Genomic DNA, 23,109 nt, shown 5'->3' with positions numbered 1-23,109 from the left:
TTCAATTACAATTACTTAATATTTTTTTTAAAATAGCCGGAACTGACATCGAAGATTTTTAAAGCGGCAGTCGTGTGTTATTTTGTAGATATAAATTAGCATAATTTATTTATTTATTTTTACTGCCCATAAACAATAATAAAAAATAAACCAAATAAAAAAAAAATGTTTTTTGTGCAGACAAGAACGAGCCGGGCCGTTTCCTCGGCGAAGGTGTGTCGTTTCGCGCCAAACTGATTGGTGTCTTGGAGGTACCGGAAGCGCGTGGAGACAGGATGTGCCAGGAGGCGCTTGCAGATCTAAAAATGGCGATCCGGGCAGCTGGCGAGCACAAACAACGAATACAGGTTCACGTCGCCATTGATGGGTTAAGACTGCGCGATGACAAAACTGGTGTAAGTTTACAAATACAAATAGTTTATTCAAAAACACTGGTATCACGTTATGAGATATAACTTTTAGGTATAGAAAATGGGATGGTGGCCTCGACTGCACTATTGGTATACGCTGTCGGAGTAATAATGAATGATGTTAGGTGAAAATGAAGTTAGATCAGTTGGCCGATAATGACAAATATATTTACTGTACATGTATATTTATTAATTATAATGGTTTCCAGAGGGGACCACATAATGGTTGATATGATATTGCTGGTAATGGGACTTAAACCCTACTACTAATAGTCTCTTCCCTCAGATGTATCTAATGCTAAGAAAGATGGTGACTTTCAATTTGATACAAACCAATATTAGCACGAAACCGCTCTATCTCGAGAATATTGCATAGAATTTAACGTGAAATAGAAGTAAACATTGTTTTTTAACAACACCATCTTTGGAATTATCCTCGGGAAGAGATTGAGAATTTCGAAATTATTGTCCAAAACCATTGATAAAAAATTAGTGATAGACAACGCAAGCACCTCATTTTTATATGAAACTTTATGGACCATTATGTAAATAACAGCAATGATATTACAAAAGCCCATTTATTGATTGCAAAACTATCGTACCCCACCGTTACGAAATTACCATTTTTTCTTCATACTACTTGGATTCACATTCATATACATTGCATCTTATGACTGTACACCTTACGGCAAATGGTAACAATTGCCAATACGCTTGAATAACAGCACAGACATCACAGAATACACAACATAGGCGCAAGTCATGGGTGTATTTAAGGGGTAGTCGGATGGGCTGTGCCCACCCAGTATCAGGATCGGAGCTGTCAGCTATTAGTACAGACATGTCTAAGAATACATTTGCACTTTATTTAAGGGGCAAGGCATCTTCCATGAGTTGATTGACATGGCATTTGAAGAGTGACTTTATTAATAACTTTACTGCCATATCTCGCTTTACAAACTTAAAACACAATCATGCTAGCGTAGCTCCTTACCCGTCTAATCAAAAACATGAGTTTGAATATATTCTGACAACGAGTTCTGTACAAAGTTCAAATTCAAATCATCTTTATTCAAATAGACTTATTTACAAGCACTTTTAAATCGTATTTTTTTATGAATGCAGGGTTAAAAAAAATGTTATCTGTTGAGAAGAGCCCGCAAGAAACTCAACAGTTACTCTTATATATCTGTTAACATTATGTGTATTGATTTAAATGTACTATATCTAAAATTGGATGGTCGTTAAATGCGCGTACATAATCGACTAACACCATGCACATTTGTCATTCAAGTAATAGTTTAGTGTGTAATAGGCTTTGTTCAATAAGTGTTAAACTTATTTATAAGGTAGATCCAAAAATATCCTTCGGTATCATAATTATAACATTTAAATATCCATCTGGTGATAGCTAAAACAGTAGTAACCTGTCGTTTACAATATCAGGTGATGTGTTTCGAAAAATTCATCATAAGGTGCTTCACAGGATTGCCTGCACCATCATCCAGTCCACAAAATATCGTTCATCGCGCAGGACATGACGGACTCGCGCGCGTTTGGGTACATATTCGGTTCACCAGACACCAGCCACCGATTCTTTGGCATCAAGACTGATAAAGCTGCTAGTCAAGTGAGTATTTTTTTTTTATTTTGACTTCTTAACAGGTCAGATGTTCATTGAACTTTGGCTATTGTTATTACATTTTTATTATACTAGAAATGCATAGAAATTTCTATTTTTTTTTTCTTTTATACTAGAAGTTTTTTAAGTCTTCGTATTACATATAACATATTAATGTATATAATACTATCATACCTACTTGTACAGCAATTAGTCCATTACCCTAAGGTTGTCTTGAAAATATTGCTCTCCACAACAACTTACTGTACTGCAGCCTTACTGTACTTATACAAATTTTATCGTTATATGTACTGTCTTGCTTATTTCCTATATTGTATAATGAAAATACAGTATACTCATTCATTCATTCATTCATTCATTAATATATTATTTTTTTTAAGATTGGATAAGAAAAAATATAATTCAAAAATTATTTTCTTGGTAAATGATAATGTTTTATCCAACTTGGAATGACAAATAAGCTGACGACGTGACAGCCCATCTAATGGGATATACTAATCATCACCTCTAAGCTTGAACAGAATCGTGCATATCATACAATATGGTGTGACAGTCATGGCACCCACTCGTTGCCATTTAGTATAATTTCACTGCTTATTGTAATAGACTATTTGACTGGTTTTTAAAATCAATTTTATATTATTAAGTATAGTTTAAGGAACCCAGTAAAAGTTGTATTTTTTAAATCTGGTTCATATTTGCTGAAAAATATGAAATTAAAAATTCAATATTAATAATATTCCACCTTTTAATACGAAACACTACCATGCAAAAATTGCTGCTTGGCGTCAGAACGAGTGAAACAGAAATTCACACATATTTTTATATAAAATTTCACATTGGTGATACTATAAGCATAGATGTACATCATATAGTTATATGTCGGTATAATTTTGCCCTACTTTTACTGTAATTGAAATGAGGATACCATTAAAATAACGCGGCAACTTGAAACCTTGTAGCTACACCCCATTACTGTATTGCAACTCATGTTACTGTGCTAGAATATAGTTAACGTGAATAGATATAGACGCACTCGTTATTAAGATGTTTTTTTTTAACTATATTTTATCGAATGGAATTAAAAATTACCTTTTTTTTTAATTAAAAGGTTCCGGAAAGTTTGTACGTACAGAACTTAGATAATTGTATAAAAGAGGTAATATAGACTTAATTACATACTGTAAATCCTTACTAATGGAAATACGAGTATAAAATGAAAAAGTCACGTCATTCTAAAGTTACTTTCAAAAGCAGGAGGTGCTCAATTAATCTGTGGATCGAAGTTGCTATTTTTTAGAGTTCCGTACCAAAATGGTACAAAAGAATCCATATAATGCGATTCCGTCTAGAATTTTTCGGTAATGTTTTGCCATTTTGAAAACAACTCCCAATATTTTACTCTACTATATATAATTATACATTTTTCGATCTATATGAACGTCCCATACTTCATATACAAGTTATGATTTCATTATTCACTCCCAATTTCGTTATAATGAGTTCAATAGTTTTATAAAGAAATCGTAACAGACACACATGTTTCGACATTTATAATACTCTTTGCCATTAGTAAAATAGGATAACTCATGTAAAGACTCAGGAGAACAGATGATATCGGGTTCACATTTATCATAATAATATCGCTTTTGGTTTTGCGTACGGTTCGTGACCGATTATGTTGATTTATATTCGTAACTTCAGGATCACGATGTTTTATATTGACAGCTGGAGTGAGGAATTTGTATAGAACATTTGGTAATCTTTCACGAACCATATGAAAATCAGAGCAAATAGATTGACATTTATGTCAAATGTTCACTGCTGAATATAGCGTCCCCCATAAGGGGAGGGGGGGGGGGTGCCAATAGTTGCCACGCTTTGCAGACCGGTTGGTAATCGCGGTAGCTTTTGGTGATGTTTTAAGTGGGACGCTACTGTCCAACTACTACTGGAAAATTTTTGCCAGAATAATTTAACATTGCGTTTCATAAAAATAAACTGACTTCAATTGCCAATATTTGTGATTGGTTATTTAATAAAATTAAAGATTGTGTTTTGTGGGTATAAAATAAACCGACCTTGTGACATAACCGATTTAAAAACTAATCTACTGAACTGATTTTGTTAAACTTTGGGCCCAATCTTTAATAAATTTTATAGATAAAAAAATATTTTTCCAAATCAGCTTATAACTGACGAATTTAAAGAGGTAAAAAACATAAAAAATACAACCGAATCGAGAACCTCCTTCTTTTTGAAGTCAGTTGGAAAATATAAACCCAAATGAAAATACTTTAGTTTTCTACTTTGGGATTTCAATTCAAAAACGAGTGTAGTCCACTCGTTTTTGAATTTAGAATCACGAAATTTCTATCTTAATCTTTTCTATTAATTTTGCGTATGGCTAACGACTTCAATTTCATACTGTACATGTAAACAAAACATGTAAAAGAAATATATTATTTTTATTACAGGTAGTAATAGCAATGAGGGATCTGTTCCAAGTAGTTTTCGAATTAAAGAAGAAAGAAGTAGAAATGGCGAAGCAACAGTTGGAAGGCAAGACAGTAACAAGCACTCTAGCGAGGCACACAACAAGCATTGTAGAAACTAAAGTCAAGGTAAGTGTAACCTATACTGTTTCCATATAGAGAGACGGTTAAATCAATATGTGCCCTAAAAATACATCCGCGCAATATTAACTGTAACATTAATCTTAAATAAAAGAAACCATTAATTTCACGGTAATATCTCACCTTTCTTTCTATTAGTCTATTATTGTTGTTTGTAATGAAGACTTGTACCCCCATTCCTAGTAAAATATCCTGTCGATCGACTCCACACGATCCTCCGTGGAAACCACCATGGTTAATTCTTGGTGAATTCATCACGATGGACCAATTGACTTAATTTCATCATTTCATATATAATTCCTCAGTGATACTCCGCTACTACATACCAATATAGCAGGCTTGGTTACCATTCTATTTTCATTCGTTAAAAATATAAAAATAACAATCAAAACAAATTCAACGCCTAAAAGTTAAAATAACTAAATTAGAATGTTGTTAAAAAAAACTCTCGGAATGTCAATTATGTACTTGTATATTGATCATCATCGTAACTCGACTGTGAGTATCATTCAATACCTCGTAATTTATAAATGGGAGTGTTTTGTATGTGAACAGCGATTGTTGACGCGCGTCGAAATATCAAACACATTATGCAATGTCAACAAACAATATTAGCATTTGGGCATAGTGGTCATAACTGTGATTTGTGTTCTCTTAGCAAAGACAAATACTTTATAATAAAAAAAAAATCGTAATATGTTTAAAGCCAACATACGTGCAAAAGTAAGTTTTTTGATAATTTAATCTATTATGATGTTAATGTAACCAAAATCAATATTTATTAAGTTGTTTCGAAACAGTTTGCATTTAAACCTTGAATGCATATTTTATACTTGACCTCACAAGCGATGAGTTTAAACTCCGCTTGCTCTAATAAAGTCAACCTTGCATGACACTGAACGCAATCTTGCGCAAAAATTGTTACAATAAACTTAATAACTTTTACACATTATTCTGTCGTAGTGTTTATCCGATAATAAGACTGCAATAAGTCTACTAAATAAAAAATATGAAAGTTTCTCAAGTTATTTGAATAATTTTATTTTACTCAATCACGCTGAAGTTGCTTAAATGGTTTGAATGAAATTTGATAGTTTAACGATATCCTAAAATATTTATCACGATATGGGAAAAGAACCTCACAACTATTATAAAAGTCAACCACACGTATTTAGTACAATTCATGTTAATTACTAAGCAAGAGATCAATATGATATTTAAAATTTAAAAGTCGACACTGCTGTTACATTAGTAAACTAAAAAATAAAACTATGCAACCATTAGAAGTATCATCATAATAAAATAAATTAATATTTCAGTGTTATATTTAATGGATTATATATTTATATATTTTAAATTGCTAAACCCGCCAGTACAATCGGTATATGCTGACGGGGCCGTGAGTGATGACAGGTAAAAATGAAAGCGGGTCAGTTGGCCCATCGTGACGAATTCATCAAAATTAACCACGATGGTTTCCAGAAGGAACCGCGTAAAGGTGAAACTAGCAGTGTTTATTACTTGCAATAACTAGTATCTTACTATCCTTTCTCCCCCATATTCACAATGTTGTACGACTATTTATAATATACTGTCTGAGTAAAATATCAATATCGTTTAAGTATATTTTTTTTTCAAAGTGACTGCGGCCCTTATGTAAATATATAATATTTTTGCCATAGAGTATAACATCGACTGGCGAAACAAGTACATCGACACCTAAAGTTGCTGAAACTGGTGCAGAAGGCGGCGTGGCGGAGCTAGTCGACTTGGAACAGGAGCTGAGCTCATTACGGAGAGGGCTCACGCAGGTGGAGGGGCTAACGCCTTCTACAGACCCTTTTGGCGACTCTTTTATAATGCCATCTTCTCAGGTTATTGACCGACAATATTCTAGATGACGTTTTTTAAGTCATTGACAACTGAAGTCACGGAAACATTTTTTTTTTCTTTTTTTATCTCAACTTTAAAATGAGACACAAGTTCTCACTTTGTGACTACTAACTTTTTTTATATTCAATGATAAATTCAGAAATAAATTACAATAATTACTTTTTTATTCACTACACATGAAGTACCCTATGAAGTAATTATTATCCATACTTGTAATGTTGATACATTAATATATAAACTAAACAACGAGAATTTATTTTATTAAATTATTATTTTTGTCGTTACCGACAATTGTTCTGTATCCTCGCTATTTTTTTTTTTTTAATAATAGTGACAATACAGGTATCATTATTGTTTTATTCATTGCTGATGTACCAGTAAGAATATATGAATACGATGGCTATAATTTATTAGTGTCCCATTATGTATGATATTAAATAAAAAAAAAAGATCAGAAATACTATTAGGTAATTTGAATTAATGTAACAACTAACCTTCATTTTGAGTGGTCACTAATAACAATTGCATGGCAATAGAAGGGGCTGTTGCCTCCGCCACCGTCGGGTACGTCGAGCCGCGGCCGCAGCACTCCGAGTACCCGCTCCGTGCTAAGCCCTGGCAAAGGCTCCAGCCCGGCCCCGGCCTCCGTGCCTGCCGCACCCGCTGGCTCTACACCCCTGCCTTTTGACCTGGCAACCGTTGCTGGCGACTTCGAGCCAGCCCCCGTTGACAACCTTACCGACCCACCGGTTTGTTTGTCTTCCTTCACATCTGTGTATCGCTTCAGGTTCGCTCTACACGGGAGGAGTGGCGAAATCACGCAGCATACGTCTAAAGATGCGCTCTTACAGCCGATTTTAACAATCTTGGTAAACATTTTAAAATGTCAACATCAAATCATTTACTGCATATACTATTTATCAATAGAGACACCACTAAATCAATACTGAACAATATAGAACGACTTAATGATTTAATCGTTACCTCCGGTGTAAGCGCGCCTTAATGTAGGTGCAAACTTTACTTATTTATTGGTAAACTATAGTCTTACCAGTAACGTTCCCAACCGCGACTCCTCCAGTGTGAGCCGACCCTAATTCTAGTCCCCGCTTTGGTGCCGACACTCGACTTTGACAACTAAATATTGATCACAAACTTTACAATAAACGTGTCGTAATATGTAGTCCCTACCCTTCTTTCGTCTTTATTTATTATATAACACATCAGCATAATACTGTCACTGTCATTATTACAATCATTTTGTAAATGTAAACATGAAAAAAAATTACCACAATATAACAAGGATATTACCAATCAAACTTTAAATAAGAAACATCTGAGATTTTCAGTACTGTTTTATTTAGGATGTTGTTACTTTTAAATCTTACTACTGATAGATTATGAAGAAATGATGCCTTTAGCAGTGGTCATAATATTTTTGAAATACAATTGTTATCTATTCTAAATAAAAAAAAAAAATAAAGTCGAACGTTTAAAGGTGATACCTGTGTGACAATGCAGTTATTTTTTAATTCAAAGTAGGAGAATAAATAGCTATGAAATAAAAACTAATAATCTAATAATATGCAAAAGGCTTTAAAAAATAACAATACAATACAATAGTTAAACGTAAAACTTAAGCAAATTACAAAATATAATTTTAACCCATAGATTTGCAAAAATCCCAAGAGAGATTCTCATACAAAATTTACACTCGCTGAAAAAAAAAGAACTTTTTATCATATGACAAAGAATAAATAGAATCTTTGTTATTATACGAGTATATTATTTATTTGGAAATTATTTTTAAAGAAGTATAAATTGTCATATTTTTGTATGAACTCTTTAGCATTTTACACAATAAATTAATATTAATTAATAGTTAGAAATGAGTGCATAATACATTTATATGTGCGTTTATATTCCAATTGCCCAATTTGGGTTTTTGTAAATCTATATTAAAGCTGTAATATTATTAAGACGTGAGTTCATATGTTTAATTTAAGGCACGTTATTAATAATGAAATCAAAGGTACTGTAAATCCTTGGCCGAGGCTGTCTTGAACCCGTAGTACCACAAGCATGGCTCACTGTCCCCCGCGCTGTCGCTTCTGTTGTCTTGCAAATACTTCAAGTGCACGCTCAACTCACTGGTCTACTGTGAGCCTGTAGTTTGTCTGTGACGTCTCTGTATGTGTTACAATTCTGCTTTAGAATTGTTATAACACTACCATAAGACTAAATAATTAATCGCAGACATGCCACTGTTGACGCATTATTTGTTGGTGCAACGCTCACTATGCACTTAAATAAAATAAATGAAATGAATAGACATGATAGCGAACTTGTTTACCTAATTTTTAAGGGCTAATATTGGGCTCTATTTTGTTATAAAAAAAAATCTATTTAAAGTTATGGTATAACTACTTCTAAAATTGATTTGTCAATTAATTGAAATTTGACTTTGTCAATTCCTCACATAATTATGACGATGGATTAGTTGTAACAAATGTATAATATTTTTGATGTTTTTCTATATTTAAGTTCTATATTAGAATTATGTGCTATAGATTATTTTACATATTATTCATTATTTTTGTATATTGTATTAAAATTACAAACCAATCTCCTAAAGGTTAAATAGTTAAATATTTCATAAAAAATTATATAATCTAATAAGTACATATTTGGATTTGCACCAACAACAGAACTACACAATCAGCTTTCGCATGTCCGATCCACCCAGCAAGGATGACCCGGCAATGGTAATGTGTTGTGTTCCTACTCTACTAATGGGCTTGAGTAGAGTGATAGTGTACGGTGTCATGTCTGCGTACGGAGCATGCTACTGTTTAGTCTCATGGTGCGTACTGTTCCAGGTGAGCCAGCCCGGCCCGTCCACGACGCCGTCGCTCAGTTACGACGTATTCACCGAACTAGATCCCCTCGGCACCGGCCGGAGTAAACCTTACGTTGACAAAAAACTCTTCTTTCAGGAGCTCAAAAATCCGCCAAAGAAAGTGCTCAAAGACCTCGTTCCGACCACTCAGTCGCTCCTTACTGACATATTGCCGGTTACAACCGAGGCTAAGTCCGATTACGGCCCGGCGACCACGATGACGTCATTGTCACGCCACTCCGGCGGCACCGTGGCGATCGCCAAGCCGCAGCCCGCCATGTTCACAGGGAACTTTTTCCCGGCGGATCCTTTCGCGGAGACTGACCCGTTCGATAACACTGATCCGTTCTCGGACTCGTTCAAGGACGACCCTTTCACGAGTATGCAGGAGTTCCCGAAGTCGATGAGAGGGGATGACGCAAAGAGGCCGAGTAGAGAGCTGTCACACGACAAATCGGAGAGTTTGGAGAGCGGCAAAAACGTGTTCAACGGACCTTTACAAGTGACGCTACCACCGGAACCAGCGCCGAAGTCACCAAGACTACAGAGACAGGTATGATACCTTTATTTTTAATTGGCAACAATTCCTAAAATGACAGATTTTAAACCCTTAAAGATGTCGTTATATATAAATTTATGTATGAGTATATGATACAGGGCTTAGATTCGAGTTCACTGTCGATGAGTAGTCGAGCGAGAGCGGCAGGCGGGTCGCCTCCGCCCCCGCTGCCTCCCAAGAAGCCAGCGGACGTGTGTACAGTGCGGCCACCACCGCGCCCGCCGCACGACGACCAGTCATCCGCTCCGTCGCCGCTCTCGTCGCTCATCGCACCTCCGTCCGCCTCCGCTTCCGCTTCCGCCGGTCCACCATTACCGCGGCCAGCTAGGAAGAAGGAACCTTTAGTGAGTGCAACTTTCAAGATTTCACATTATATAAACATTCCGTATATTAACATTATGTCATAAAAATCATTAAAAATATAAGAGTTTTGAAAAAATATGAAACACCATATATATGCCTATAAAATTTGGGGGTATCCCTCAATTTCCTTGTGATCCCATCATCAGATCTTAACTTGGTGACAATGGGATCACCTCAGAAGTATACTCTTTCAAATAAAAAACAATTTGTTAAATCCGTCTACAATTGTCAGAGATGAAAATATTAAATCACCCTCTGTCCGGACCAAGGTATTTTTTGCAAATTGTAATGACAAACAAGCTGACTAAACAGCCCACCTGATTAGTGGTGTTAACCGTCGCCTGTTGATGAGTGACATGTTAAATTTTAACATACCCTAGGAATGTGGGTTTGTCACGTGTCTAACAGTCCGTCGAAAATGCCTTTGACTACTATTAATCTATAATAGTCTTGTACATTTTTTTTAATCTTTATGAACAAAATATAAATCGCGTGTTAAGGCAAGTGTGTGTGTGAGTGTACTGTACAACCACACTGACACTGTGTGTGACGTATGTCGGTGTGCAGGCGGACCGCAGCACGAAGCCGCGGCTGTCGTGCGCGTCGGCGGCCACCAACAGCAGCGAGGAGGAATACCTGACGCCGGCGCCACCGCCGCTGCCCGCCGCGCGCCGCTTCGACATCACACTCAGCCAGCTGCTCACCTGCACCATGGACGAACTCGCGCACAGGTACTGCCGCTCGCACACCCCACATTGCCACGCAACAAAAACAAAAAACCATAAATTAATTCTTTTATAATAATGAAAATAAAATAGCCTCCCATAGTATTACAGTTACATAGAATATAATTATATACATACATCACACGCGCGCGCTCCCGCGCGCACGTACACACGCACGCACGCACGCACGCACGCACGCACGCACGCACGCACGCACGCACGCACACAAACACACACACTACACTTGGTTACTACCCATAAGTATAGCATACGCTAGCTTAGTAGCGTATGTACCAGCTAATTTTGAAAAAAAATAGAAAACAAATAATAATAATAGTAAATTTATTGCCATTATGATACTTATAATGGTAAACAAACACACGATTCAACTGATTGAAAGTGGCCGCCGTCGCCTATAGACGTGAATAACACCATAGACATAACAGAATGTACTGTGATGCTCATTCGTTAGCATTTCTAAACACTATGGTATTATGTAAGTACTTAATGAATTTAAGTACATTATTATTTCTTCAGGATCCCCAAAATGTATGTGACACCCCTAGTGGTGCATACGTTCTTAAATTACGCTAATAGTTTATTGTTAAATGGGTTGTTTACTTGTTTACCGCTTTTGTGGCATAAAAAAAAGTATATAATTCTCGTCAAGATACAAAACTTGTATCACAAAGGAAAAGTAAATTAATGGTATCGGTATGAATTAATGCGCGATTTCTCTAAACCTATCACTAAAATTAAAATTTCTATTTGATATTATAGCAAAATCTTAATTCAAAATTTATCAAAAAAAAGTTATCAAACTATTAAATTAAAATATTAGGTCAAGGGATAGAGTTAGAAAAATGGCCTCTTAGAATCGTACCCCACAGTCTTTTTTTTAATTCACTAAAAATAATTATATATTTCAGGTTACGAGTACCAGCGACAACTCTTTCTTCCATGACACTACCTCAGTTAACAGAATACCTTCGTTCATATTTGGCAGCCGATAATGAGAGAGCAGTAAGTAAATTAAAAATAATGTTCATAGCTTTTTCGTATTATGTATTTTATTCCTAATATTTCTCTATATTATGATTTACAGCACATCAACGTAGAGCCTTCATTGCGAACAGACAAAGATAAACCAATATTACCACCATCCACTGTAACGATACCAGAGAAGCCCGCGCCGTCCGCACCACCTATATCAGAGTTCCGACCACAGTTTGAAGACAATTTCGCTCCTACGGAATCTAACGATACTTTTGTAGCAAATTTTGACGACTTCGACAAAAAAGCCAATCCTTCTTACGATCGATACGCAGCATTCAGAGAAATACAGGAGCAGGAACTGAAATCGAAGTCAATATTAGATCCTGTAGACACAGGTGAAATAGATTCCAAACAGGACTCCGACGAAAAAGAGGAACTCACGGCTATTAATGATTTAATGCGAGCGAAAGAGGACAGGAAATTGGAGGCGAAAGAAACGTCTAGAAGTCCATTGAAAACCCTAGACGAACTGACAATGGATTCTTTTAATATGTTCCGAAATTCAGTCAGTCCGAAACCATCGCAGATCGACGCTAAAATAGAAGATATAAAGTCGGTGATGAAGAATTTGCAGATAGAGAAATCTAGAAGGAGCGTGTCACCTCGGGATAATGGTAACGTTGATATGAAGCAGGAAGATGCTAGTGATAGGTACGCAGCGTTACGCGAGATCACAATTACTGAACCGCCTCAAGATGAGTTTGAATCATTGCCTCCGGAAGTGCCAAAGGAACGTAAGAAATCTGATGAGAAATCGGATGGCTTCGACAATTCTGATTTCTTCGATTGCATCGATAACAGCTCACTTTCATTCTCACACGTCGAAGACGCGTTTAGAAAAAGTCCCGTAGTGAAAGAGAGAGAAGAAGAAAAGAAATTGGAGGAAAAGAAAGAGGTGCAGGTAGAACTAGCACCTGTAAGGGAATTGCAGCCACCTCCAGCACGGTTATCGACAGAGTCGATCAGCGACGTCGCTAGTGGGTCGTCTCCTGACACTAAAGGTAACGTTTGTTCTATTCATTACTATTCTATATTGTATGCCATATTGACATATTTATTTGTATGTATTTTTATTCCCGTACTATTAGTATATGTTGTCATCACTTTCAAATTAAGAAAATATTACGAAAAAAGAGGTAAAAATTGTAGTTAACCTCGCTACAATGCTCGTTTTTAGGCTACAGCTAACCTTTTAAAAACTATAAACTTATAAATAAATTGGGTAGACTCTAAAATAACTAGTTTATAAACAAAGGGATTTAGAGCGCCCATAATTTTAGCTTTTGGAAGTATGAACGTCGCAATTATTTGTCAGTTTTCAAAAACAATTTAACAACTTTCAATGTCTCTGACTCATTAATTCAAAATGTCTCTACTAGCGAACTAAAACATTAATCATGCAATGGAATTCTTATTGTTACTGAAAATTTTGACTTTGTTGGCAAAACTGTAATTGAAAAATTCCAAAGCAAAATACGAAGTAAGTGCGAATTATTATAATGGTAAATTTATATGCGTCGTATTCTATAAATTGACATTTTTTAATCGCTAGCTATTCGTTAAATGATCAGTTAGACCCATTAGAAATGTTTAAATTGACTTTAAAAATTTACAGATAATTGCGACGTTGCAATTCTTCGGTCTTAAACATAGTTGTTTTATATATATATTTTTTATACGACTTAGAATGACAAACAAGCTGACGGCCACCTGATGGAAAGTGATAATCGTCGCCTATAGATATGAACAGTACCATGGACATAACAGTACACGCACACACATACTGTTTCGCCCATGATACCCTCCCATGCGTCGCCATTTCTGAGGACTCGGGTGTTATTCCTCCGTACTCTGTAAATTCACGCCATATCCCACCCTTGAAACCGTAACACAGCCATGCAAACACAACTGCTTCACGGTAGAAACACGAATGGGACAGAGGTACTCAAGCAATCGACTCTTGTACAAAGTCGATTGCTTGGGTCCCTCTGGTGATTTGTAGTTGTTTCATGATTGTTGTATAGCTCGATTTGTGATATGTATAGAGAAGTGCGTGAGCGTGCGGGGCGCGGGCGGCGGCGGCGGCAGCGGCGGCGGCGGCGGTGGCGAGGGCGGCGGCGGGTGCTCCGGGCGTGTCGCGGGCGGCGGCGCGGGGGCCGGGGGCGGGGGCGGTGCTCGCTGGGCGGCGCTGGGCGCGGCCGCGTCGCCGTGGTCGTCCGACTCGCGCGACTCGGAGCCGCGCCCGCGCCGCCGCAAGCTGCACACGCCGCCCGACAAGCGCGCGCACAGAGGTCCGTACTGTACACTAACTAATCACTCCGCTTTTAACACTCGCCACTGCCCCTACATTAGCGAAATTAAAAAATTAATGTATGCAACTTTGTAGAAACAACATTCGTTTTTGGTAATCATCGTCATTTATTTATTTATTATTCATTAGTACATATATGTATGTATGTGTACATGGCGGATTTAATGCTAAAAATATTCTCTCTCAGTCAACCATAGGGAAGCGTCAAAATACTCGAATGCGGTGCTACTAATTATTGATATACATACATACTAAAATTACATATATAAACGAATAAATGTATATGAATGACAAATATACTTACACATATATGACATATATTATATTATACTCGAAATTGAGAATAATATAAAGCACTTACTGCTCGGATAAAGATAAAAAGTGAGCGTGAATGCTTTTTTTGAAAGATAGTTTAGTCGGTAATCTCTTAATGGCATCAAGAAGCGCGTTCAAGAGTCGTGAAGAATGTAGGAGAAAAGTGTTTGAAGCGTAACCAGTACCATCATAACAGTCTTTAAGTGTTCACTGCTAAACATAAGCTTCAACAAATATGAACATATGCCAGTAGTTACCACGCTTGGCAGACGGATTGGCAACAGTTAGACTTTAGAGATGTTTTAAGGACGCTACCGCCCATCCCTCGCCGTCCCTTAGTCGCCTCTTACTACACCCACGGGAAATGAAAGGGTGCCCTACTCTATGCCGGGACCATACGATAAATTTTTGGTAATGTAAAAAAGGAAAAACATACACACAGTGATACGTATGTTAGATATATAGGAAAGCTCTCGTATACAGTGTAAGCTTCTAAAAATTCAGCAGGAATTATGAAGAAAACAAATTCTTATAATTGATATGTTGATGTCTCATTTGTTTATTAATGTAATTGTTTATTTTCATAACTTAATTAAACAATATTATATGTGAATTGTGCAATTTAAATTGCGAACTAACATGTTCATGAACTGTACTGCTCTTTGACTTTTTTTTTTTATTAATACCTATATAAGATGATAATTAATATATTCTAATGGTGACCATGAGTTAGTTTGTGACTGTCGATTGACATGCTTTATTTTATTTTCAACTTTATTGACGATTTTAATGTATGACTGTAAAATATTTAACGTTATGTAATTAATCGTATTTTATGCCCGATGTATGAGTAGGCTGTTTTCCTTTAAGACGTTAATAACATCTTACGAAAAATTGTAATGCTCACAATAAATATTTATTTTATTCTATTCTTGTAAAGAGCTGCAAATATTCGTTTTCACCCGGCGCTATAAAATAACTAAGTACGCGTATGTATACATAAGCGCTGACGTACATTAATCTGTTGCAGTGCAAACGTCGTCGTCGTCGCGCGACGTGTCGCCGTGGGAGGAGGAGCGGTCGCCCGCGTCGCCCGCGCCGCCCGCGCCGCGCCTGCAGCGCCCCCCCGCGCACCACCGCGACCGCGACAGGGACTCCAGGTCATACTTACATCCTCATATTGCACTGCACTTTTTTCATTAGTCTACAGATTTGCACTTGAACATACATCTTAGGAAAGTGGCATCAAGACCTATAATGTATTTTTTTTTTATGGGTGAAAATGGAATGGTAATCTCGCCTGCGCTAACGGGATACGCTGGCGGAGCACCAGTGAAGAGTGATAGATGAGAATGAAAACAGGCCAGTTAGGCCACCATGATGAATTCATAAGGAATTAACCATGATAGTTTCCAGGGAGAACCGCGAGAAGGTCGACCTGGTTGGGTATATTGCCAGTAATAGGGCTATTTTACCCCATTACTGACAATCCCTTTCCCCCTAATAACCATAATTATAAACATCAATATTATATAATAATAATTATAATAGTTTATTTTTCCATAAATAGTTTACATATAAAGTTTTTACGTTAAGCATAAGATACATGTTAAATTGTTACAACTTCCGATGTTTACTGTCGTCCTTACTAGGTCATATAATGATCTATATTAAGGACATCCAGTTCATTCCCTTTTTTGTCATAAAATATTATGAAATAATACCAAATGCAGTAATAAATTTGATTACAATTACTTTTGGAGGAAATAATAAAGAGTATCTATCTATCTGCAATGAAATTTCTTTCCATATGTGTGAAAGTGTTTTTTTTTTTGTGTATATGTATCGTGTATGTGTAATAAATATTATACATAAAGTATTATAAGATACCTGATATCTCTTTACAGGTGAAAAGGGATTGCTAGCAATGTTATCTAACAGGCCCATTGATAGCAATATAAGATATAATAAGTTAACCTTCATGCAGTTTCCTCTAGAAACCATTGTGGTTAATTCTTGTAGAATTCGTCACAACGGGTTAACTAGCCTCCTTTTGCCTTCACCTATCATCTCACTAGTGCCTCACTAGTATATACCGATAACGCTGGCAGGATTACCATTTCCTTTTTTACCTACATATTAAAAAAACACCTCGTTACAGGCACAATTCATCCGGGTCCAGAGAATGCCTCGACTCCGGCAGCGGTCGAGAGAAAGACAAGATAAGGGACAAACGCGACCGCGGCGACCGCGAGCTGAGCAGAGACGGGAGGGAGTCGGGCCGCGACCGCCGCGACTCGGGCAGCGGTCGCGACCGCCGCGACCGCAGCAAAGAGCGCGATCACCGCGACCACCGCGACCACCGCCGTGACCGCCGTGACCGCGACCGCGACCACTCCTGGGACCGCGACCGGCCCTACGCGCGCGACCGCGACTACCGGGACTCGCGCAGCAGGGACCGCTCCAAGGATTACAGGGACAAAGATAGAGATCGACACAGAAAGTCCAGGCATTCGTACGACGAGGACGAAGAGTGAGTAAAATATATTTTTTTATTTTTTTAAGGTGGTTGCATTCGTGCGACACTTCTCCAGCAGGAAATTCGTTTTTTTACAAGTGAATACTCACTATAACAAATCTTTATCATTTTATAAATGTTTGTGATAAAAAAAATTATCACAAACATTATGTTGAACCAGTTTCAAGTTGAAGAAATTGCATATTTTAATTTCACACAAGCAGTTTGCTGGAATAAAGCATTTTACTATTAAGGCATTGCTTTTTTATTATAGTGAATGGCAATAAATTTTATAACTCAATGTTGTGTTCAGGAAGCAGTTGTGTTTGCATGGCTATGTTTCGGTTTGAAGGATGGGATATGGCGTGAATTTACTGGGTCTCTGTACCCAAACACCTGAGTCCTTAGGAATGGCAACGCATGGGAGGTATCATGGGTGAAACAGTATACTCTGTTATGTCCATGGTACTGCTCATGTCTATAGGCAACGGTTACCACTTTCCATCAGGTAGGCCGTCAGCTTGTTTGGCATTCTAAGTTGTATAAAAAGAATATATACTACGAAAGTGTATAATACTAACATACAATCATAATTTTGCAGTTATAGTGATGGCTGCGGTTCGGGAAGATCGTCACCGCGAGACCGATGGCCTGAGCGCTGGAGGCGAGATGGTTCGTAATTATTAATAGATAGCTTTTTCTATACATTATCTAGCAAATACCTATTTTTTTTTTTTAATAAGAAAAGAGGTATTGCAATCGCAAGGTTTTATTTTTACTACAAATCTGAGAACAGTATAAAGTAGTAATTTTCTAAAGAGATACTTTTTTTTTTTTGGATGAGTGAAAATGGTATAGTAACCCCGCCTACGCTAACGGGATACGCTGGCGGAGCACCAGTGAAGGGTGATAGATGAAAATGAAAACAGACCAGTTACCCCGTCATGATGAATTCATCAGGAATTAATCATGATAGTTTCCAGAAAGAACCGCGAGGAGGTCAACCTGGTTGGGTATATTGCTAGCAATGGGATTCTCAGTCTCCATTACTAACAATCCCTTTCCCCCCTATAGAGATACTAGGTTTTAATGCCTAACTGTAATAATTGCCGTGTGGTCCCCGCATAGAATAGGCCACCTCTTCCTTTCCCTTGGGTGTCGTAAGAGGCGAATAAGGGAGGATGAGGGATGCGCAACAGCATCCTCCTTAAAATATCTCTAAAGCCTAACTGTGGTTGTCAACCCGCCTGCGAAGCGTGGCAACTACTGGAAAAACCCCCTAAGGGGGAGGCTTATGTTCAGCAGTGGACAGTTAAAGGCTGATATGATAATGATGATGATGTGAATGTGTAATGATGTATAAATACTCAATAGTTTAATCTTATAATTTTATATTTACAGAAAGAAATTATGGTTCCTTGGGATGGCGTGAGTCGCGACGTAGGGCTGAAATGAGGCAAAATGATGATCCTAGCGATAGAAGGTATGTAAACATTTATATTTTTTGGTATTGTATTGTAAATTTTTTATTATACATACTGTATATTATTTATAGTATATTAAGAAATTACCTTTTTTATATGGTAAAGGTAACAATAGATTTTAAATAATATAAAGAATTATATATAAATGTCACAGACTTAAAGAATCAATTTTCATGAATGTATTTGTTGTTTAAGTTTTACTACAATACAATATCTGCAAATTTTAAATCCTTTGTACAGATACGGCTCAACATTAGGATGGCCCGGGCGTAGGGCAACTGCAAGTTCAAGACGCGAGGTGCGTGAAGTACGTGAGCCGCGCGACGATCGCGAGGCACGGCGGCGACCGCGGCGGGAGGAGCGGCCGCGCCGGGACTACAGGTTCTCCAACGACTTCTCCCCCCGGGACCACCCCTCGCCCTTCGATAACAACTTCCAGGACACTCCCACGTCCGCCGCCAAGAAAAGAGGGCCGTACTCCTCACTGGAAGGAACCAGGTCAGTTTTGTTGTCTTTCAAAATACTCTCATATTAACAGAGTGCTATCTTTGTTTCAATTTATTTAGTCTGCACGAAGCCTTATCAAATATCTTCCGTAATGGTTCAATCTGTTCAATAGTCCCTCCTATATTTTATACTCAAAGCCTTGTAAAGGGTTTAAGAGCTTACGTAAACAAGATACAATAATTGGAGGATTTTGTCCTTTCCAAATAAAATTAGATACCTTTGCGCAGATGACTTCGGCTATCTAGATTCTTAAAAAATGACTGTGGCTTTAGGTTTGCATTCGACCCCGAGGAGATGGGTGCATCGCCACAGTCGGCAAGCAGTTCGCGTGCCCGGGACCCGGATTCACCGGCGACCCGATTCCGGTTCGATTCCGATTCGATATCTCCACGCTCTATGTTCGAAGACGACTTCACTGCCGCGTCCACGCCTCGAGGCAGGACCGCTTCTATAGCCGAGGAAGACGAGAGTGACGTCCCACCGCTCCGATCGAAGCCCCAGACGGCTCACAGAGATATAAAAAAATCAGAGTCGGTAAATATATTCACACGGGAAAGTGACCCGTTCGAGGGGGACGCGTTCTTCGCGTGCACTGGATCTGACCGCGCGGCGCGGAGAGACAACTGGCCCGGAGACTTCCAGGGCTTCGACAATGCGTGAGCCCTGCGCTCTGTCCGTTTTGTTACTCTGTGACCATCATGAACTTGCCATTTATTGACACACTGATCACATGTATTTGCGATCACGCTAGAAAATTGACAAATGCTTATGAACATTTCTGGTCAGTGTATATAGGTACATATTGTACTATTTATACCTGTTGAGAATATCCGTAATATATGACTGTGAATGTATGCATATAAAAAGTCGAATGATAGTCGCATAGATTGCCTTCTATATAATTTGCAATTATTTTGTATGTTTGTTGTTGTCTTATAGTATTATAAACGTGAAAATGTTACTAGCATTAATTGTCATAGTGAAATTTCTTTATAAGAGTGAAGTCTATGCGACTATGCAATTATTCCTATGGTAATTTGTAAATGACGGACATAGCGGATCTTGCCATTAAATACTATAAGTTAAATACATTTTTATAGATCTCGCTAATGGTAATCTTGCAATCTCAATGTTGAAATTGAAATTCTAAATAAAGTGCAACGACAACCATTCGACGGATTTCTAATCAACGTAAACCTTACTGCATTGTCATAAGGTTTAGTTTGATTAAACAAATCACGATAATCATAAACACCAGAATTCAGCTACTGGTTTATGTAACGTAACAAATGAATATAATAAAAATTCTTTTTTTATTATTTAAATAACGGCATTAGTTACTTTAAAATGGCAATCTATAATATAATGATAATGGTATACTTAATAATTAGAACTGAACAAACTTTTTAATTTAATATCAACTTAAGTTATTTTCATCTCACTAAAATAATAATAAATAAAATTTAGAATTTCAATTCAATAATATTTGTTTTAAATTAGTAAAATCCCACGATGTTCCCCGAATGTATAATAAGTGATAGTAATAAGTGACGTGCCGCTATTGATTAACTAGTCGTCTAAGGCTGTATACCCTTGACCATTGTCACCCTAGTATTATGTATACGTATGTTAAGACATATATTAATTTGGACAGATTCGGTCCAAGTTTATATAGGCCTTGAGTCGCAACCTGTGATATGTATAAGCAACGCCCTAATGACATTTTGTTAAACGCTTCTAATATTGTGATATCGAATCGCTGTTATCGTCAAAGTCCGTGAATTACAATTTAAGTACATGCACATATTGTGTTGCCATTGTTGGCGCCATTTTGTGGTGCAAACTGTCATGGCGTACCGCAGCATTTAATAGACTAGGTAATTTCAAATTGTTTACCAGCGCTTTACTCGAGCAAAGTTAGTGGTGCGTAGATGTGATTTTGTGATATATCTGCTCATCAATAATTTTGTTCAAATAATGTGTTAGTTATGGAGTCCACATATAACTATTCAAAATGGTAAGCAATTTATTTTGATAACAGCATTCTGTAACATAACTCGTACTAGCACTTTATAAACATGTATTATAATTAAAGTGCTGGATATTTTGTAAAGAGAGAAAGTATTAAGTTTAACGCTATTTCTTTAGGTTTTTGTAACCTTCATTGTTGTAATATTAGTAATTTGTAATATTTTAATGTTATTTTATTCTTTGACGATAACACCAATAAGTAATTAATAAAAACCTTGATCACTGTAACTAAACATGTAATAATTTTATATGCTTGTGTATGTACATAACTAATAAAATATACAATAGTTGTTCAAACATAACATATGAAATGCATAAACAATATTATATAAAATTGAAGGACTTTTATGTTTTAACTATATCTGGCAATCTTTAATATAAATATGATCATTTTTCAAAATAAACAATTTTAAATGTTTTCTAACATGTTAATTATGTAATAATACTATCTCAAAAATTTTGGACTTTATAATAAAAAAAAGTGATTGAAAACAAACAAAACAAAATATGAAGTAATTATAATTTGTAGATTAAAAAAATAATGGAATATTTTTTTTTTATATGTTGCCAAACTTCAATTCATATTGATCCTAATTCTATTACCAGACTGATTATTCCAAGTCAAGTTTGTTCGTGTTTGTAAATATGCCAATTTCATTAAAACTAATTTTAATTTATATTAAAATTATTTCCTTCTTATATTTTCGTGTGTTTATTATTAATTCTTAGAATTGTTTAATTTTAATGAAAACCTGATAAAACTAAATTTTATTTGTCATAAGGCAAACTATACACATAATCGGGATTTCGAACACAGACAAGTTTATTTTTTTTTTTATAGAAATGACATAAGTACCTAAAAAAGGGAGCAGTCACATAATTGAATTCAACTATGTATACTTACACTGAAATCACATACTGTACTATAGACACTGTTTACTCCCATTGAATTCTTGTATACTTACATCTATTCATAAATTACCTTAAAAAGCACATAAATCCAAGTCACTAGTAGTCATTTATTATATCATAAAAATTACTTTAAACAATTTGAGAAAAGGGATTATGCTTGCTTGCTAGTTCTTTTTATTTATGTTTATATATATTAATAATACTTAGAGGAAATGTTTTCATTCACTCAATTAGGATTGCAATTGTTCTAATTTTTATCACATTTATCAATCCCTTATATAACAATGTAATAATATTGACATCCTAATTGATCGAATGCTCAACATAAATTGTAAAAATTTGGGCACAAAACTGTATAGTGTTGTTTTAATTGGATTTGTAAATATTTTGCTACGAAATCATAATTTTTTATATTGCTATGTAAATATTATCAAATAATTGTTTAAAATATTATACAAATATATTAATATCATAAATCGTATTTCCTAATTCTTTGATAAAATGGAGTACTATATTTAAAATAATATAGTAGATCAAGTCTTGTATGATACCACTAGCTGAAACATTATACAAGTAAATAAAAATCCATGTTAACAATTAGAATATGACACATTTATGCAATTTTTATATGTTAAGATAATTAAATAATTGCATTTTATTTATCATGTTACTTTAAACATTGTGTTAAAATTTAAGTATTACACATGGAGGATCCGTAAACATCCTTGATGACCACAATAGAATTCACAAATTGTTCACATTTAATTCTATTAATGAGATCTGTCTCTGAATCTTGACGAAACTGTATTGGTATGTCTGTTATTCGAAATAATATGTGACATGTCAAA

General features: G+C 36.2%; 1 protein-coding gene across 8 annotated transcripts in view; it reads left to right on the top strand.

Moving 5' to 3' along the window:
- Nucleotides 1-22,454, top strand: part of LOC113521744 (protein disabled) — a 29,457-nt gene extending 7,003 nt beyond the window's left edge. For 6 of the 8 annotated variants that reach the window (XM_031909796.2, XM_031909795.2, XM_031909792.2 and 3 more), the window contains 17 exons: nt 181-395; nt 1,897-2,040; nt 4,530-4,676; nt 6,371-6,562; nt 7,118-7,330; nt 9,461-10,033; nt 10,138-10,383; nt 10,970-11,133; nt 12,057-12,150; nt 12,233-13,184; nt 14,229-14,474; nt 15,840-15,969; nt 16,971-17,342; nt 17,929-17,999; nt 18,729-18,810; nt 19,052-19,309; nt 19,591-22,454. In XM_031909796.2, coding sequence (XP_031765656.2) covers nt 181-395; nt 1,897-2,040; nt 4,530-4,676; nt 6,371-6,562; nt 7,118-7,330; nt 9,461-10,033; nt 10,138-10,383; nt 10,970-11,133; nt 12,057-12,150; nt 12,233-13,184; nt 14,229-14,474; nt 15,840-15,969; nt 16,971-17,342; nt 17,929-17,999; nt 18,729-18,810; nt 19,052-19,309; nt 19,591-19,978 — 4,487 coding nt within the window. In that variant the 3' untranslated portion in view covers nt 19,979-22,454. The remainder of the gene's footprint in view (nt 1-180; nt 396-1,896; nt 2,041-4,529; nt 4,677-6,370; nt 6,563-7,117; nt 7,331-9,460; nt 10,034-10,137; nt 10,384-10,969; nt 11,134-12,056; nt 12,151-12,232; nt 13,185-14,228; nt 14,475-15,839; nt 15,970-16,970; nt 17,343-17,928; nt 18,000-18,728; nt 18,811-19,051; nt 19,310-19,590) is intronic. The other 2 variants (XM_052899838.1, XM_031909797.2) reach the window with 2 other exon arrangements.
- Nucleotides 22,455-23,109: the final 655 nt, after the last annotated feature.

Source organism: Galleria mellonella, unplaced genomic scaffold, assembly GCF_026898425.1.
Source record: "Galleria mellonella isolate WM207_F2 unplaced genomic scaffold, CSIRO_AGI_GalMel_v1 utg63, whole genome shotgun sequence".
Lineage (NCBI taxonomy): Eukaryota > Metazoa > Arthropoda > Insecta > Lepidoptera > Pyralidae > Galleria > Galleria mellonella.
Note: the sequence above shows the minus strand (reverse complement) of the source record. Positions and strands in the feature narration are given on the sequence as shown.